Source organism: Mustela putorius, unplaced genomic scaffold, assembly GCF_011764305.1.
Source record: "Mustela putorius furo isolate JIRA1106 unplaced genomic scaffold, ASM1176430v1.1 tig00003853_pilon_pilon_pilon, whole genome shotgun sequence".
Classification (NCBI taxonomy): domain Eukaryota; kingdom Metazoa; phylum Chordata; class Mammalia; order Carnivora; family Mustelidae; genus Mustela; species Mustela putorius.
In genome coordinates, this window is record NW_025422005.1 from 28,548,881 (window position 1) to 28,568,908 (window position 20,028).

Below are 20,028 nucleotides of genomic sequence, written 5' to 3' on the forward strand. Positions count from 1 at the left end.
CAAGCTGGACTCAGTCCTTACTGTCCTTCAACTCCAGCGATCATTAAGAACCAATCTGACCAGCACCCTTTCCTTCGCCGGAAAGACTTCCAAGGGTCTCACAGAAGCTGAAAGTACACAGCACCAAAGGCCTCCCCTCCTACAACCCAATCCCGACCCTACATGTCCCTGAAGTCTGCTGGAGTCACCACTTAAACTAGTTTGCCTAACCAAAAACAACCATACAACTAGTATTAATAATAGCCACAGCCTATTTAGCTATCGGGCGGTGTGCTATGTGCACATTATATGCGCCAAATGCCTCATCTGCATCTGATCACCCAAGGAGGCGGATTTTCTTGATTCTACAGCCACCGAAGTGAAGGCTCAGGGAGAAACCGATGAAGGCTCTAGGTCAGGGGAGAGCAAAGACTAAGTCAGGCCTGACTCCCAAGGCCCTGATCCACAAGGTACCACACCTTCCTGACACGATGCGGTTCCTAGTAAGGCGAGACCCCGACAGAGGGAAAGCTTATCAGGACTGCATCAAAGCCACTCTTCTCTATGGAAGAACGAAAGACAAAGATGGTCCAAAGGGACTGGCATCAACTGTGCCTAAGAAATTCCATTGCCAGGGATATCCTCCAACTTACATGAGGCTGGATCCGATCATGGAGAAGAGACATGGGCAACTTGCTTTGCTTCATGACAACTTTGTATGGGTCCTTCAGAACTGTGCCCATTTCCTCTTGAAATTTTTGTAATGATGACTGTTTAATCACACGTGTGTTTCCTGTTTTACAGAAGAATGTTGCCTTTTAATAAAGAACTCCTTTTTGCTTCTGTATCCTTCTTCCCAATGGCACAGGGAAAAGCAAAACTCCAAATGAGCCTGGCTTCACCCAAACACCTGCTACGCCCATCCCATGTATCCGTTTTCAAACTTGAAAGAGGGGGGAAAAAAATAAAAACAAAAAAAACTGCCTCTCCTGCACTCATAGACTATGAACTAATCCACCAACCCGGACACACAAAGGGTTTCAAGAATTTTCCAAGCCCAATTTCCTGACTGGATGAAACCGAAAAATCAACATCACTGAATGGAACGGAGATTTGACAAATGTTCGACACTTCCTGCTACATCTGGCAAAGAAATCCGGAGCCAACCAGAGCTGATCTATCAGTCTACGGAGAGAATCCTGAAGCCCAGAACCCAGGTCGCGCTGCTGCTATTTACGGTTATAAGGGTTTGAAAGGACTATTAAATTAGCCAATAAATCCATGCAAAGGAAACCAAATAAAGCTACGTAACACTACCTGGAGAACAATTTGTAAGTGAGGGGGCCCGAAACACATAGGCAACGGAACAGCATGCTGCAGCACAAATGCAGAACCCAAGGTGATGAGGGCTAAGATGCATGCGCCGATGACACAGGGCTCACGGCCCGCTGTGCACGGCCCTGAGCACCACACATGGGCTCACCCACGTAATCCCCACAGCAGTGTTCCAAGATACAGACTGTTTTTAATCCTTTTACAGATAGGAAACCAGTGAACAGAGATATAGTAACTTGCCCCCAGTCACAGAAATGGCAGAACTAGGATTCACATTCAGACAGCCTGAACCTAGACCTAGACACCATATACAGCCACCACGATAAACATCTCTCTAAAAGTTTTCTTTGACACTTTCCTGAGTGGCAGATTCCTAGAGCGTATCCTGTCAACAGATGTAAGACACACTGAGAGGTAGCTGCCATCTGCCACCAACCATGGAGGTCAAGCACTGGGCCAATGATGGGGTCTGACCATCTGACTGCGCACCTCGCAGGGACTAAGGGAAAGCCCAGACTGAGGTGTGGGTGGGGTTTCCCAGAAAGAAGCCCTGATCCCATTCTGTTATTCTTGGGAAAGACCAAAAAGAGATCCTTCCACTGTCAGTCCAAATCCCCATTAAGAAACATTTCAAAGGAATGGCCAGCGAATGCACTTACACTTCGAGTTAAAGCTACCAACCTATCTGCAAGGCCACTCTCAAACAACCACGCTCTCCAGGCCACCAGAAAGGCAAAGATGAGAATTCTCTGGTCTGGGAAGGCTGGTCACTAACATGTAAAGGATGGGCTCATCTGTTTTAGAGGGTTCACTTACAATTAACAATGATGAACGCTCTACAAAAAGAACCTGTTTATGGGATCCACTACTACTACTTTTCTCAGCACTCTTCCCACCATGGGCACTTCTCAGCCCTTTCTCATATAATCCTTGACAGTTCGACTCACCCCCAAACTTCTGCCCTTTAGACACCTTTTAAGCCTACCTTTTTCCATACAGCACACGTTCAATAGAGCACAAGTGACAGAGGCCGATACTCACCAAACCACTTAATATTTGGTTCCACTCTCGCCACTGTGCCGGAAGCCACTGTTGACTGATACTGCAGAGGCTTAATCACTTTGCCACGACTGTTCCTAAATTGAGGAAGTAACAGATTCTGGTTGATGACAGAAGAAAGGCAAGAGCAAAGTTTCCAGAACACCCTTTCCATCAAAAGGAACTTTTTTCTTTTTTTGGTTTTAAATGATCATGAAACACAGATTTCAGTAAACAAAAAGTACTTCTACATTTGAAACAGATTGTTCAAAAGTCATTTAACCTCTTGCAACAGAGCACGTAATGATTTCTGCTGGATGAATAACAAATAATGCTGATGTTTAAAAATCTGTTTATTGTTTATTTGTCTTAAAAAAAAACCACATACTTGAGTTTTTTGGGTAATTATTTGAAGACTGGTTTAAATGAATTTTAAGTAGAGGGTGATTTATGCTGGAACTCAAAATTCTAAAACAAACAGAAGAGTAGGTGACTAAGGCAGATTAAGTTCATTGACGTTTGTGTTTTAGACACATCTTTCAGAACGGATGAAGAATCTAATTACCAAACAAATTAAGACCAGCCAGCAAAATGCCAGGCTCAGCAAGTCCTCATGGTAGAGGCTGCCTCAGCAGAACTTACAGTTGTGATGAGTTTCCAAGTGCCACAATGTTGTGATCTAAAGTTTCGCATTAAAAAAACAAGTTTTCTGGCTGCTCTCACTAACTACAGTCCTATATGTTTTGTTAAAGAAAACCAGATTTCTACTTGAGGGATATTTAACTTGAGATTTAATGCGCTATCCGTGGAGGCTGAGGCCGCTGAGGAATGAAACCTCCTTTGGTCGTACAGTGTTGTGACACAATCACTATTTCACCACCCGCTACCCACGTCTTGAACCGAAAATTCGCCATTTATCTTAACAGCACCCCCTTAAGACGATATATGAAAATATGCTATTCCTATCTGGGGGAAGAGGGGGTGGGGATTAGGTCTGAGTTAGGAATCCAAGGCATGAAGGAAAGGACAGGATGGCAGTGTGGAATACTCACCTGCGCTCCTTTTGCCGGTACATATTCAGGCGCCGGATTGTGGCCCGGTCCCTCATGTTTTGGCCTCCTGCTCCCTGCACTCGATCTAGGAAAGACAGAAGTAGACCGCAAACTATTTGATCACCAAGTTTAAGTATGGTCGCTGCCTCAAACACACCAATTAATTCACTCAAAGTAGGCATGCTGCCACTTTGCTGCAAAATGTCTACTCTCTCCCTATATCATTCCAACAGAATTCTTATCACTGGACGCTACCTGGTCTGACAAAGCTGACCTAATCTTTGATCCTCGGTACGACAGTGTTTGGTAAGAGTTAATCATTTTGAGTATTAACTGTGGCACTGTGGGACCCACATTTACAGCCATCGCCTCACGTAATCCATGGAATAATCCTATAAAGAGAGATACATTATCCTCATTCTGCAGGCTAAGAAACTGAGGCACAGGCTTCAGGCACCCTGCCCACGATCACACAGCTAGTTAATGGCAGAGTGAGAATTTGAACAAAAACATTCGATCGCCATCTATGCTCTAACTGTGGGTCTCAGCTGAGCCGGCTACATGCAGGGCACCACCGAGACCACGATTTTGATACTTAAGTGTTCCTTATGTACCAGTTTCTTAATTTCCTAATGTTTTAGTTTAATCAACAGCTAAGTAGGGGTTTTTGCCTTACATCTTGGAGAGAAAGAGAAGGACAAATAGGCATGCTGATACTAGCCTAGCTTTTCCTTTTTGGGCTATCTTCAAGTCACCTGTCTACCCCTGAAGTGATACAGTAGAAAACAGGCTGAAATCCCAGCACTGGTGCTTCTACTGCTCACCAAGTGTGCCAACCGTGATGAGCCACTTCCCAATTTTGGCCCCACCTCTTCACCTATATTGTAACTTCTCAGGGCCCTTTTGGGTCTAACAGTCTAAGATTCCAGTCTACACCAACTGAATAATTTATCAGCAATCCAGAGAAAACATTCCATGGGATTTGTTCAAGTCCTCAAAAACTTTAAACCATATTTTAAAACAAAGTTCTGGAAACTAAACCCAATAGAAAGGACTCCCCCAAAGACTACCTTGTTCATCCTGCAGGTGCAAACTCAGCAAAACTCATAAACATCTCTAAAAACATCTTTATTGAAATGTTCATTAGTTATCTATCTGTAGGGTTTTCTGTGCCCTTTACCAGGTGGGATGACTCCCAAGAGCCAAAGTAGGATCCCTTTCTCATTTAAATGGTCCAAGCAAGAGTGGCAGGCAAGTGTGGTCAAGTGTAAAACGCCAGCTGGGTCGACCTACTTGTAATCTGAGTTTACCTAATTTACTGCTAACAATTCCCTGAGCTGGAAAACTGTAATCATACAAGACTGAAATACGCTGGGGGAGGGGGAGAGGAACAGGAGAGGAGGTCAAGATCCCTGTCCCTTCCAACGCAGAGCTTCCCAGTCTCCGCACCTCACAACTGGAGACGCCCCAAGGATGCCAGGCCTAAGTGTTCACTTTTCCCGACGTTAGACAGGGTGCCTGGCACCTGGCCCTGAGAAGCGTTCAAGACGACAGCACTCCTCAGTGCCTCCGAATGAAAAAACCACCTTCTCCTTTCTCGTCCCCAGTAGCCGCTGGGCTCGAGGCCACTCCAAGCAACGCCGCCCGGGTGTCCCTCCTTCCCCCTCGACCTCCTCCGAGCCCTCCCCACCAAGCTTCCTCCAAGCTCCACCCTCCGCGAGCCCCGCCGCCGGTACCAGGGTTTGTGCTGGCCTTGGAGGGGTTGATGGTGCTCCGTCCTTTGTACTTGGGCTTCACCATCTTGCCGACGGGACCGGAACCGGAGCGCTAGGCCAGGTCTTGGACGAGTACACGAACTCCTAACTTCCCAGGCCCTGCAGTAAACGACCCTCAGGAACCACGCTTGACCACGTTGGGCGCGGGCGACGTCACTTCCGCTCGCGCGCCCCTTGCTTCCCCTGAGCGACTTCCTGCGAACGCGCGGCGCGCGCCGCCGCTCTCCTGACTCCGCCCCCGTCCCCCTCGCTGAGCGGTCACCCTGCGTGAAGCCCCTGCCCCTTTCGCTGCCTAGCAACCGCCAAGCTGCTCCTCCCCAGCGGCTGCCTAGGTGCCCGGTACGCGCTGCCCCGAGCTCCTAGTGGGTCCACCCCCACTTCCCAGATCAGTAGCACAAGCTTAAGTTCGATTATCTCCTGAGGTTGTCCTATAGCCCTTCCAAAAGTGCTGACCATATAGCAGCCACGTATCAGTCATACCTCGTCACCCTTCTTAAAACTCCAGTCGCGCATCATCACACTTAAAGAAAGAGAGAGGGGCGCCTGGGTGGCTCAGTGGGTTAACGCCTCTGCCTTCTCCTCAGGTCATGATCCCAGGGTCCTGGGATCTAGCCCCGCATCGGGCTTTCTGCTCAGTGGGGAGCCTGCTTCCTCCTCTCTCTCTTTCTCCCTGTCTGTCTCTCTGCCTACTTGTGACCTCTGTCTGTTAAATAAATAAATAAAACCTTAAAAAAAAAAAAAAAAAGAGAGAGAGAGAGAGAGAAACTCAAAACTCCTAGCCATCCCTACAGAATTCTGCAGGATCTGGCCCCTGCCTATTTATCCGACCTGATTTGGACCTCCTTCCCTCTGATTATTCTGACATTTACACTGGATCCGTCCCCCTGAGTCACTCTTCCTTGAACCTTTCATAGCAAGTTCCTTGTGGTCATTCTGTTCTTGACTGGGATGTCACCTACTGGTAGGGCTGCAAGATTTCACAAAAAAAAAGACAGGATACACAGTTAAATTTGAATTTCAGATAAATAATAATGTTTAGTGTAAGTACGTCCCATGCATTATTTGGGACCTAATTTTACTTAAAAAAAAAAAAAGTAATAGTGTATCTGAAATTCACAATTACCTGGGCATCCACGATTTTATCTGGCAGTCCTTTCTACTGGGAGAAGACTTTCCTGTCTGTCCTTTCCAAATCAGCCTTCTTCTGCCCTTCAGCAGTTATTCTGTTTTATTTATTTCATGGCATTTATCACTAGCTGAAATTATGTTATTTACAGGTTTATCTGAGCTTCTCCAAAACTAGAATGTAAGTTTCTTGAGAGCAGAGATCTTGTAAGTTTGTTCACTACTATAACTTCAATACTTAGACTAGGACTTGACATACAGTAAAGTCTTCATAAATATTCACAGAATGAAGGACTGAATAGATGGTGTTTTTAGCTGTTGTAACAAAATACTGTGGACCAAGTGCCTTAAGCAACAAACATTCATTTGTCACAGTTCTGGAGGCTGGGAAGTCCAAAGTTAGAGTGCCTGCATGGTTGCATTCCTAGAACTCTCTCCCCAGCTTGCACACAGCTGTCTTCTCGCTGTGTCCTTAGAGTGGAGTGAGGAAGACTCTGGTCTCTTTTCCTCTTTTTATAAGGGCACTAATCTCATCACAGGGGCTCCACCCTCAGGACCTCATCTAAACCTAATTACGTCTCACAAGCCAACACCCTCTTGTTGGGAATAAGAGCTTCAGTGGATGAATTTTAGGCGAACACAAACATTTAGTCAGCAGCAGACGGGAATGCTTCTTGCCCTGAAGGTAAAACCCAGCAGTTGTTACTTCTACAGCCAAAATACGGAAAATCTCTAGATGCTTGTGTTTCAACCAAGAAGGCCTCCCTCTGTTTTTCGCCCTTCAAGTTGTCAGAAAGTGCCCAACGCTGTGCCTTGCGGATAGGCCAGAAATGAGGTGGTTAGGCGGGAGGAAGGTGGATTCCCACCGGTGGTGTAGCTCGGTCCCTAAAAACAAACAACTTGGTATAAAGAAGGTACTCTGTGGGGTGGGGGTGGAGGGATGATCGAGTCTTTATTTTCTGAGTCTGAAACAAACCAAAACAACAAACCAAAAAACATTCTTTGGAGAGCAAAGGCAGGTTACGTCCTGGACAGCAGTGGGAAAGACCTTCTCTTCCTTGCGATTCCCTTTTACTGCCCCAAGGACAAGTATCATGAGATTAAACACAACTTTGCCGCAAAGGCCCTGACCCAGATGTGGTGTCCCAAGGGAGTGTTTGAGTGACAGTCAGAAACAACCTCATTACCCAGTGAGGATCCAGAGATGTCCCCCTCTTCCTCACACTGTCCCTTTGCCCCCCCAAAATGGGTGTAATAGCCCACTCCTGGAGAAAAGACTAGGATAATGTGTTTCTGATGCCTCAGTTTGCTTCGAACCAGAATAAACACGAATGGCAAAAATCAGCCCATGAGCTCATTCAGGCTTTGATCAGAGACATAATTTCATTATGAAATTTTGAATCAGGCTGTTGTGAAGTCTTGCCAAGGAGTTTCATTTTCCCAGATGATATGGTGGGTTGTTTCTCTCCTGTTCTCATACTCAGCTGCGTTTATCGTACGAACTTCCCATCTATTTTTATAATCTGACCCATCAATCCTTTTACAAGTATTTGCCGATCCCAACAACCAACCTCAGTTCAACTGGCCAATAATACGTTTGATCTATGAAGGTCAGGCCAAAGTTGTTGGTTTGATTTGCCTGCCCTGCTCATGTAATTGTAATACATTGACCATTTTTCACCCTCCTTCGTCCTGTCATAGTCACCAGAGGAGGCAAGACGCACCTCCAGGTCTGTGATTCCTCAACTTTTAAACAGATGTATTTATTTAACTACCCTGAAAGGTTACAGTATGGTCATTTGAATTACGGTATATGAAAGCATTACAGACATGCTACACATCATGCATATGGGCTGTCTGATCTTTTCCTCCAGACCTATGGTTAGACCTTCCTCTCCTGATTCTGGAGCCTCCAGATCCCTGGAAGCTTGCTCCCAGGAACCACAGGTTGATCTGAATGAGAAGATCGCAACAGGAATCGGCTGGAGATGCCACCTTTCTGATACAGCCTCGTGCCAAGTTCTGATAGGAAAGACGGGGCAGCCGTGTTCACAGGAACTGGAGAATCTTCCTTGACCTCACTTCTTTGTTCTGTAAAAACGTTTTCTTTAGGATCTAACGGGCAAGTAACAACAGCAGCTTCCTCAGTAGCATTTTTCAAAGTGTAGTCTGAAGACCACCAGCATCAGAACCACATGGGAGAGCTGATTACAAATGCAGACTCCTGGGTTTTGCCCCAGAGCTACCGAAATCAAACTCACTGGACCTGGAAAGGGGGTGGGGTGGGGTAAGATATGCATTTTAATGAGCTCCTCAGGTAATTCTGGTACGCAGCAGATCTGAAAAGCAATTGCTTTCCCCAAAGTCACCCTGAGGCTTTCTGACAACTGACCAGAAGGCAACCCTAGGAGCACGACACCCTCCTTCCCCACCTGCCTTAAATCCCTTTTTCTTACAAAGCCAGGGTGAGGAAGGCTGCAGCAGTGTCTAATGCACTCTGAAAATATATGTCTTGGCTCTGCCCCAAATGCCTTGATATTTATGCTGTAGCCTGAGGGTCGTTATCCTTTGGCAACGCTCCATTGTAAGGCCATTAGCTCTTAATTAATGCCAGCTTGTTGGTTTATCCTTCCCAGTTGAACTGAGAGGAGGCTTCTCTATTCAGTCCCCTGTGTCTGTCCTCTGGCAAGTCCCTGATGAATTGCCCCCACCGGCTGGGACCAAGGCTTGGGCCCCTGGCTGGCTGCTGCTCAGTGTGAAACAGTTTTGGGGCCCTGCATCCCCCCCGCACCCCCCCGCCAATCCCAGCAGAGGCTCTGGGACTCTGGAAGAACAGAGAAGCCCTCGGAAGATATGGTTCAGAGTTTCGTTGTTTTGTATCATCTGTATAAAACAAAAAGAAAGAATCCTCGGTCTAGAACCTCAATGCTTCATAAGGGAATACAAGAAAAAGAAGGTGTGTTAACTTTGAGTTTTGTAGGCTAGGTTGCCCACTGTTTTCCGTCTAGGATGCCTGGGAAGTTTGGGGTCAAGAGTCCAGCAAGCTGGTAGGCCGAGGGGGCTCACCTCTGGGAACCTCAGGAAGCTTCTCCACATGAGCAGTGTATCTGGTCACCACTTCTAAGTGGGAGAAACATGGTCTGTATTGGTCTTGGCATTCATCGTCTTGCTGGGCAAGGAGCTCTTCAAAAAGATCCCTAGATTAAGCCTCAGAAAAATAACTAGCAGCATTTTGGTCCTTTCTATTGCTGAATCCCTGTGGCCCTCAGCAGATTCTGCTTATGAAAATCTGAGAAGCAATTTTATGAGAGGCTATTAATGGCTTCTAATTTTCGGCCTAGTTTAGATAACTCGAGATTGCTGGCCGCGTCCCGATAAATGGATCCAGAACACACACTGATGTGGGAATTTAAAGTGTAATTCCAAATCATAGGTAATTGTTTAAGCTCCGAAGAGACTGAAGGGTCCATATTAAGTCATCTCCCCAGGATCAGTGTGTTTCCTATTACACTCGATATCTATCTGTCCAATGATCCTTTTGATTTTTAAGCCGTTAGACTAAATCTGTGTGTAATTCTTTACTCCCTCTTCTCCTGCCTACCTCCCCCCTTTTCCTTAGGAAAACACTTCTAAAAATGTTAACCAGGTCCCTTGGATTGTTTCCAGAAGAATAATGTCACATTCAAGAATCTGAAAAGTCAACTCCTAAAACCAGGGTGTCAGAGGGCCTCTGTCTGTCAGAAGGTCATTCTTGCCCTAGAGGGGGCTTCTGCCCAGCAAGACACTAAGGTTTTCCATGACCTCCTGCAACCCTCTTGCCCCCTTGTCTGGTCTAGTCTAGACTGGAAACAAAATCTGCCGCCCGACGTAGAGACGAAGGCTGAGGTGTAGAAGAAAGTCAGGATGAATATACCTTTTCAAGCAGCAGAGGAAGAACAGATGAAAATCTTGATTTATGTAACTTTATAGAGGCTTGATTAGAAAATGACAAGTCTGCCACTCCCCCACCTTGGTGGGGTGGAGGGGGAGCAGTCCTTCTGACTCCATGTAAAACCAGGTTGCAGGAAAATTCCAAATGCTTTAAAGTTCCCTTTGAGAGACTTCAGAGTTGATCATTTTGCTTCCTAACAGAGTGCCTGGACATGATGTGCCCAGGACCCAGGGACCCAGGTTTCTGCTGCGTACCCCTCATCCCGCACCGCCCCCCCCACGGGTGTACCAGGCATAAACCAAGGAGTAGGCAAACCACAGCCTGCCCACCAAATCCTACCAGCTGCTTTTTTTTTTCTATGACCCACAAGCTAGGAATAATCTTTACATTTTTAAATAGTTGAAAGAATAAAATAAGAATATGGTTTTCTTGGGTCAACTGGGTGGCTCACTTGGTTAAGCATCTGACCCTTGATAATCAGCTCAGGTCTTCACCTCAGGGTCATGAGTTCAAGCCCCACGTTGGGCTCCATGTTGGGTGTGGCGCCTACTTAAAAAAAATAATGTTTTGGGACGCCTGGGTGGCTCAGTTGGTTGGACGACTGCCTTCGGCTCAGGTCATGATCCCAGAGTCCCGGGATCGAGTCCCGCATAGGGCTCCCAGCTCCACGGGGAGTCTGCTTCTCTCTCTGACCTTCTCCTCTCTCATGTTCTCTCTCACTGTCTCTCTCTCAAATAAATAAATAAAATCTTTAAAAAAAAAAAATAATGTTTTGTGACACGTGAAGATGACATGAAATGCGAGTTTCAGTGTTCATAAAGTTTTATGGGAACACAGCGCCACCATTGGTTTACATGTGATCTACACCTGCTTTTTTGCATGGCAAGGACAGAGACAAGTAGCTCTTGGCTCTCTGTAGGAAAAGCTTGCCCATACCCCATGTTAGGGGTCTGGTGTATGCTCTGTGCATGGAGCAGCAATGTACCTGACTCTAGCGGGCTGTCAGTTGCCACTGCCCTCCGAGAGTGAACCCTGTCTGTCCCCATGTGAAGGTACATTTAGGTTTGTTTGTTTGTTTGTTTTTTCTTGACCAGGGGATTCAAACAAGGGGGTTGGCTGCACCCCCGAATGCAGGTGATACTAGTGGATTAGCAGAGGACTCTCTACAGAGGTTTACATTTCCTGGGGAGGGGGCAGAGGGACCCTTGTGTAGGGGAAAGGGGGATCTGGATGGAGCAGCACGGGTCTATCAGTCCCCTGGCAGATCCCTGGGATTATTTTTCTGGACCCCAAAGAGAATGAAGCTTCAACCAGAAATCCAAAGAGCTCCTTTGCCCAGGGTCTTTATGGGACCACCTTTGGGGACCAAGTATAACCCAGGTAGAGAAGAGACTCTCAGCTTGGCCCAAAGTGGCTCCGGTATCTGGGAATCTTCAGGAGCTGCTCTCAGCATGGGCAACTGTAGGAACAGAGCGTTGCGAGGCAGTCCCCGTCCCTGTGGCCCGATGCTGGCCCCCAGGGTGTCAGCCATGCTAAAGCATTCTTGAAGAGCTTCATGAGAAATGGACCCTGGTGAGGGGCTGAAGGGGAGAGGCAGAGCCTGGCAGGATGGCTGTGAGGCCCCTCTTGGCATTAGTGGTGAGCTCATGGGATCTGTACCCTAGATCCCATTCCTCTTCCCAATAAACAAGTGAGATCTGAACAGGCTGGAAATCACGGCATGAGGAAGAGCATGTGCAAAAAATGTGAGTTTTCACCCCGCGGGACGGTCGTCCAGCCAGACTTCCTGTGTTCTGGTCCTGCCTCCACCATTCACCAGTTGTGTGCCCTTGGTCACATACCTTCACCAGTTTATGTCTCGGTGTCCTCATCGGCAAAATGGGCATGATCACAGAATTCACCTGGCAGGGCTGGGCTGAGGATTAAGTGAGGTGATGCACGTAAAAGGCAGAGAGTAGTTGACACTACTCTCTGATTAAACGTTTTGCTATGATTATTACTAGTATGCTTCTGACAGCACACACACCTTGCTGGGATGTGGGTTAGAGCAGAGAATGCAGCAAGGAATCGCACAGTCCCTGCTCTCAGGACCTGGCATGTGACTGGGGGCATCGACGTGGGTGTGTTTCATACGGAGAAGGGAAGAGATAGCCGCAAGGGGAACATCTTTGCACAATTCTTCGGTCCAGGTATGAGATATAAGTAGAAGATCCCCAGATAAGAGCAAGGGGAAAGCACATTTTAGGAGGAGGGAACAGCACAGACCAAAAAACTCTGAAAGTTCATTTGTACAGCCCCAATGAGTAGTTCTCAGTAGATCAGTAGACAGGAGCGGGGAGGGAGTGACTGGTGATGATTGACAAGCTGGGTTGTCCCCACTGGTGGTGACCAAATGACCAAAAGATCAAGGTCAGGTTTCTTTTGGTTCAGGGTCCTCAGGAACTTTGCTTTTGGCCTCATTTTTTCTCCCAGAAGGAAAAAATAGTCATGATCAATAAGTATGCTCTCCGGGGATAAGAGGACAACAAACCCACTTAAGGGGGACCTTCCCATCCATTCACTTTTTTTTTCATTCATTCAACAAACATCTAAGCCAAGTGCAATTGGTGGAAAACTCAGGGGTAAATACGGGCTGGGAAGAACATCAAAAGGAAAGGTGGGAAGGGCCCCAGAAAAGCTCTCGGGAGAGCGGAAATGCCCACTCGGCCGACAGGAAGAGCAATCAGGAGGACCAGGAAGTTGAACAGGTTGTTTGGTTTGTGTTTTCTTTTTTCTTTCTTTCTTCCTTTTTGTTTTTAAAGAGGGAACTAGGCAAAGGTAAGCCATGGGAATGTGATGATGAGAATGTGCTTGTGAGAAATCGAGCCGTAATGTCTGGGGACGTTCAGTTGGTTTGGTGGCAGGAAAAGAATGATAAATATGCGTGGTAGGAAAATACCTCGTACAATAAAGTACCTTGTGAGAGCAAGTGAGAGGGCAGGAGAGAATTCAAACATAGTCTATCGGCAGCGGTCCTGCCCCTGGGAGAAAAACCAAGTATAGATTCGAGGTGGTTGTTGCCAGGCTCCCAGCCCCCAGGGCGGATCCCAGGAGGGCTGGACAGGATGGGTTCTCTGTATCTCACCAGCACAGGCTGCTGCTGCTGGGCCGTCATTAGGCTTTTGTGTCCCAGGCGCTGCTCCCCACCCTCCACTCGGAGCCCAGCACTTGAGGTGGCCCCAGCAGGCCCTAACGCCACTCAGTGCCGAGAGGGAGGTGGCCCTGGCTTCAGTCCAGTCCCAGAGTGCGGCTCGCTTTGGGCTTTGCTCTGTCACGGGCTCCCCTGTCCCACAGCGCCTTGGATCCAGGGAGCCCCAGAGCAGCCCAGGGCCATTAAGGGTGTGGTTTCCTCATGCCCCTGGCGGTCAAGAGCACAGAAGCCAGCGGCTGGCTCAGCTCAGGAACCATTATCCAAATGCAAAGCTCTCAGAGATAAATAAAAGCAGTGACAGAGATGTTCAGATTAAAATGCCAGGTTCTGGGGTGCCTGGGTGGCTCAGTGGGTTAAAGCCTCTGCCTTCAGCTCAGGTCATGATCTCAGGGTCCTGGGATCGAGCCCCGCATCCAGCTCTTTGCTCAGCAGGGAACCTGCTTCCTCCTCTCTCTGCCTGCTGCTCTGCCTACTTGTTATTTCTCTCTGTTAAATAAATAAAATCTTTCTTTAAAAATAAAATAAAACAAAATGCCAGGGTTTTCTTTAAAAATAAAATAAAACAAAATGCCAGGTTCTGCTATCATGAACCGGCTCTTCACGTGGTCTTCACACGGAGGCCCTCCTGCGTCCATCCTCCAGCATGAGATGGTAGAGTTCAACAGCCCTAGGGTCCATCCTTGTGTGCGCCCAGGACAGGCACGGGCCCACAGACCCAGAGCTCACGGATCCACCCACCCCACCGCCCGAGCCTCTTCTCATGTCGGTGTCTTGCAGCAGCTCCCGATCCTTGACAGGACACTTCTCATGGTCCCTGGGATTGTAATATCCTTATTGTGACCACCTTTGCCAAGTGAGCTTTCCAGGGCTGGCCTGGGAAAGCACTTTTCTTTGTTCCTGGAGCTGTCAGCTTGTTTGACAGGCTTGGATCTGGTCTGGCTGTTCCAGCATCACTTAACCCCCTCTGCTGCCCCCAATCCCTGGTTCCCCCCCCCAACACACACACAATCCTGTTCCCCTGCCCTGAAGGCTGCCGGCTTATTCCTTTTGGAGATGAACTCATTGTTGACTTTAACTCACTTCGATGTTTCCCAGGGAAGCATGCTGGCGGGAAGCCCACCCCAGCTCCTTGAAGAAGACAGCCGGGCTAGTGCCAAGACTGGGTGCCAGGGGCCTCGGAACTGCCAAAATGCCTCCCATTTTATGGATAGGCCTGGCTCGACCTGAACACATTCCAAGTATTTAATCAGCAGCAATGGTACATATTGGGTTGCAGAGGGAGCCCTCAGAAGCCAGCCTTTTCGGCCAGAGGAAGGAGCTGGCCTTCTCCATGGGCCAGGCTGACGCTCAACAGATGGCGAAAGTACACCCCAATCACAATAATCAATAATCAAAGTCTGGCAGCTGGTGTGGCCTGGCCCGAGGGGCCCTGGGGGGCTTGGCTCTGCCTTCTTTCCCACACCAGCCTGAGTCTAGCCAGGAATCCATCTCACCCACCTCCCTGCACCAAGCTCCGGGAGAGCGAACAGGCAAGGGAGGAGCCATATTTCACATACTTTCTCTTTCAAAATGTAGCTCTGTTTCGCAATTTCCTACTTAAGTTCTGGAAGGCTCTAGGGTAGGACCCAAGCCACCTTCTCTCGCCACCGGCCCGGGTCTTTTATCCTTCTCACCACCGACCTGGTGGCAGGATGGAGGTGCCAGAGAAAGGGGGTCCCAGTTCGGCATGTCTCCCACCTTCCCTGTCCGTGGCTTCACGTGCAGGGTCTCTGCGGCCATGCTAAAGGAGCCTCAACCAAGCCTCCAGCCAAAACCTGTTTATTCTTCAACCCGTGTCGGTTCTTTGCCTCGGGAGAGCCAGGAGGTACACCACACCAAAGCAGGTGCGCCCAGCTCTGGTATGCTCGGCCTCAGCAACCCCGGGGGGAAGCTAATCTTTAGATCTCCTCTACTCTCCTAGAACAAGGCTTTTGTTCCCGTTCACTTGTACTAGCCAGACAGGGCTCTAACCCCTTTGCTGTGAACCTCTTTAATCCTCCAAAATGGCACTTGTGCTCTCTGGTGGCTTTTCTGCTTCCTTACCACCTTCGGGGGGGTGGGGTTCGCCAGCGGTCCGCGTAAGTCTGGTCTGGACCACAACTGGAGGAGTCGGGGCATGGAGGCGGCACCTCTGTGACTGGCCCTGGCTCAAAGGCTTGAATGGGACCCAGGAAGTTGACCGTTTTCCTAAATTCTCTTAGTCCTTCCAAACCAAACCAAACCAAAACCAAACAAATCAGAGAGGGGGGAAAACCACCTAAAAAAACAAATCCAGAAAACAACTCCATCACTCAAAATACTGAAGTGGAAAACAAATCCATGCTCTAGAGACTTGGTCTGAAACATACCAGAGCTGGCACTGGGTAAGGTGGCCAGAAATGTCTTAGTCCAAGCAGAAAGGTGACCCTGTTGAGGGCAAAGCTAACACTTCCCAAATGACAATGTGGGAACATAACAGCCACATATGAATCATGGGCTGTGTTGGCCTAAACCGGGGAGTAGGGTTAGGAATCTCGACAGGACTCCCTCTCTCTAGCACCTGCTCACTCTAAAACGTACCAGGTGGGACTTCTGGTCAACCCATACAGTCTCCAGGCCCAGGTGAGCTGCTTTGGGGGCTGCGTGCAGGTAACTGAACCCCATCATGAAACATATACCTTGTCGCCAGCTCAAAAAACAAAAACAAAAACAAAACAAAACAAAACCAAAAAAAAGCATTTTTAGTCTTGAAAGGATAAGAGTGAGACAGGGTGAGACAGGTCTGGGCAGGCTAACTTTTCAAGGAGGGACTGGAGTCCCACCGGGAAGCACCCAGCATATTGGTATCAGGAGACTTCCCTCCCACCAGTAATTCTGCAGGTGTGGAAGCTCAGGACCCACAGAAGCCCTCAGGACCCACAGAAGCCCACATGATGTTCCCTTGCTCAGTGGCCTAGAGCTTCACGAGCAGCTCTAGAAGGCACGAGGAGATGATGCAGAGAAGGTGAATGCCTTCAAGTGTCGCCAAGGTGATGCAGGAGATGCAGGAGGATTCAAATTATTCCAGGTTCTAAGATTCTGATTTTTGCTTTAATGTTGTTTTAGAGGAAAGCTTAAGGCAATGCTTCTCAAATGCTTAACATGATGTGAAGGACTTGGGGATCTGAGGCAGATTCAGAGTCTTTAGGTTGGGGAGGGGAGTGAGATTCTGGACTTTTAGGCTCTGAGGTTGCTGATCCACGGCCACACTTTTGAGTATCCAGGACCGAGGGGATCTGGGCCATTAGGGCACGTCAGAGCCAGAGGCAGCCAAGATGTGGAGGGGCTGAGGCTGATGCCCAGAAGAGAGGCAGAACCACAGAGAGACTAGAATCAGAGGCTGAGGTAGGAAAAGAGAAAGACACAATGGCAAAAAGAGGGACAGACAAGGACAGAGTCATAGAAACAGGGAGGGGCAGAGGCAGAGACCAAAACCGGAGATGGAAGACAGATGACCAGAGAGATGGCAAAGATAGCACCAGGGTCAGGGAGAGGGGGCTGTGGGCAGCCGGACCCCCCCCCCCGCCCCAGGATATAGCTCAGCCTCCAAATCCTGGCCTGCAGTGAGGGGGCTATCCGGTATGGATGGGAAGAGCCCCACAGAGGGTCAGGTGCCCACACCTGAGGTCCCCCACCTTCCAAACCTCCATCCTTCCCTCACCTGCACCAGCCTCTCCTGGCTCCCGTCTAGCTGTCCCTTCACTGGGAGCCTTCCACTACTGATTTTCCCTTTCCTTTCTCGTGGATTCAGCCTCTTCCTCTAAACTGGACACTTCCCAGTCGGTTTTAAACATTTTCAAGTCTTTCCCACCTTTAAAAAAAAAAAAAAAGAAGAAAAGAAAAGAAAGGAAAGAGAAGGGAAGGGAAGGGAAGGAAAAAAGACTCTCTCCACCCTCATCTCTCTTTCCAGCCCCTGTCAGGCTTCTCCCCATTTCTCAGCTAAACTTCCTGAAGGAATGGTGCATACTGATTTCAGCTCCCGCGTCTGCTACGAATGGCTCCTGTTGAGGTTACCATTGGCACACGAGTTGTAGGTCTGATGGACAATTTCCAGTCTTTGTCTGCTTGGTCCCTGAGCACCTTAGGCCCTCGTGATCTCTCTCCTACTTGAGGACTCCCTCATTCCCTCTCCTCCTCCTGCTCTGCCTTCTCTGCTGATTGATCCCCATCTTCGGAAATCTGTACCTGGAGGGTCGCACAGCTGAGTCCCCAGCCTTCTCTTCCTCCAACTCTCATTTTATGCTATCTCTTCCAAACCCTCAATTACCTTCTCTACATCAGTTCATGCTCCAGCTCCAACTGGCCCTGTGCGGGCTAGACCTTCGCTTGTGTCTACACACTATCTACTCGCCATGGTCACCAGAATGTCTCAAAGTCACCTCGCACTCAACATGATCAAAACCTTGTCTTCCTAAACCAGGCTTCCTGACCAGTTTCGCATCTCAGAACACTGAACCATCCCCCTGGGGGTGTTCGAGCCAGAAATGGAGATTTTGTGCTTGACCCTTTCTCTCCCCTTCTTTCCTCTTCCACCTCCAGTTTATCACTAAACTCTGCCAACTTTATTCTCCAAATGCCTTGTGACTTTATCCATCTCTCCATTTCCACCTTAGCCTGTATCTGCAACACCTCTCGCCTGGATGACAGCAATAGCCCCCAACGCAGCTTCCCTTCAATCTGCCTTGTACACTACAGCCATCAGAATTTGTATTTGTATTTGTAAAATACAAATCTGTTCATCTTGGTCTGCTGCTTAAAACTCTTTAGCAGCTTCCTCTGGCTCTGAGAATAAAGACCCAAATCAGGGGCGCCTGGGTGGCTCAGTGGGTTAAGCCTCTGCCTTCAGCTCACGTCATGATTCCAGGGTCCTTTGATCCAGCCCTGCATTGGGGGGGGGTCTCTGCTCAGCAGGGAGCCGGCTTCTCTCTCTCTCTCTGCCTGCCTCTCTGCTTACTTGTGATCTCTGTCAAACAAATAAATAAAATCTTAAAAAAAAAAAAAAGACCCAAATCCAGGAGACTTTTCTAGAATCATCTTACTTCACTTGTCCTCCAGACTTTCCAGCTATATTGGTCTTCTTTCAGTTCCTTGAACACCAATCTCCCTTCTGCCACAGGACATTTGCATGTGCAATGCCATCTATACAGAGCTCTGCTGTCCAACACAGTAGCCACTAGGCACATGTAGCTAGTGAGCCCTTGAAACATGGCTGGTACAACCAAAGAGCCAAATTGTTAATTTACTTAATTTTAATGATTAAATTTAAAATTTAAAATTTAGTCAATTCAAATTGTTGGAAAATTTTTAACTCTTCCTGAAGCAGGAATTCAGTATGTGAGTCTACTTTTCCATTTTTATGAAATCTAAATACAAGTCAAGTTATTTCTGGTGAAAATTTAGTGTCCAAATTAAGATATGCTGTGAAGTGCAAAAATACACAGAATGTTGAAGACTTAGTTTGGAAAAAAAAAAAAAGGAATGTGAAAGATGTTAATAATTTTTATATCGATTACATGTCAAAAAGATAACATTTGAGCATATACTTGGTGTCATAGTAATTAAATTAATAAATGGCTATAATTAAAATGAACTTCACCTGTTGCTTTTTTACTCATTAGATGTGGCTACTAGAAAAATTTTAAATTATGTCAGTGGCTCATCTGGCATTTCTATCAGACAGCACTGGTCTAGAACACCATCCCTTGTCTTTGTCCTAACTCCTACTCATCCTTCAGAGCTCGGCTCAAATACCACCTCCTCTGAAAAGCTTCCCTGAGATAAAGCCTTATTTTTATTTACCTTTATAGCTCTGTGTATGTGCCAGTAGTTGCCTGGTCTTAACCCTACCCATTGGTAATAACACATTTATTGGGATGATCCTTTTGTTCATGCCTGTTACCCTGACCAACTTCTAACTCCTGGCTCCCCCTAGAAACCCCTCAGTCTAGGGCCCATATGGCACATATGGTTATCAGTGGACACTTGAGAATGCCACAGGAGGTCATGCTGTCTGCTGTCCTGTCCTTGGATCCAACAGTCCCCAGCTGTCTTGGAGAGCCTGAGCACTCCCTCCCACCAGGGTGTCACTAAGTGCTCTAGGACTCAGATTCTACCTCTCCTGGATGGGAAGTCTTCCTTAACAGGAGGACCAGCGTCCCTCCTGTGATAAGCTGGCCAGGACCTTGGTTCCCACCATAGACGTGATCAGAGCAGAGCTTCTTAAACTTGAATGCGCGTGCCAGTGACCCAGGACCTCACTGTAATGCAGACTCCAGTTCATCAGGTCTGAGATGGGACCTGAGACTCTCCCTTCTAAACTGCCCGGGGATAACGTGGATGCTGGTCCACAAACCACACTTTGAGTGACAAATAAGGCTGCAGAGAACCTGGTTATCACCCTCAGAGTAGCCTCAAAGTTTTCTTCCTGCTCTGGGCCTTCTGCCCAGGGGCCCATGAGGGGGTCTTTCGAAATTCAGCCCTGTCCTGTCCTGCTCCCAGGTAACCCACCAATCCTTGTCCCCTGTGAAGGAATGTGGTGCCTGTGGC

At 48.0% G+C, this 20,028-nt stretch overlaps 1 protein-coding gene across 2 annotated transcripts in view; it reads right to left on the reverse strand.

The window, feature by feature from the left end:
* The window catches only part of GNL2 (G protein nucleolar 2), a 23,637-nt gene extending 18,287 nt beyond the window's left edge, over positions 1-5,350 (reverse strand). The window contains exons 1-4 of one of the 2 annotated variants that reach the window (XM_004740757.3): positions 5,141-5,350; positions 3,405-3,489; positions 2,356-2,450; positions 633-772 (exon numbers count right to left, since the gene is read on the reverse strand). In XM_004740757.3, the coding sequence (XP_004740814.1) occupies positions 633-772; positions 2,356-2,450; positions 3,405-3,489; positions 5,141-5,204 (384 nt within the window). In that variant the 5' untranslated portion in view covers positions 5,205-5,350. Of the gene's footprint in view, positions 1-632; positions 773-2,355; positions 2,451-3,404; positions 3,490-5,140 lie in introns of those variants that run through there. The other variant, XM_045064210.1, reaches the window with a different exon arrangement.
* Positions 5,351-20,028: the final 14,678 nt, after the last annotated feature.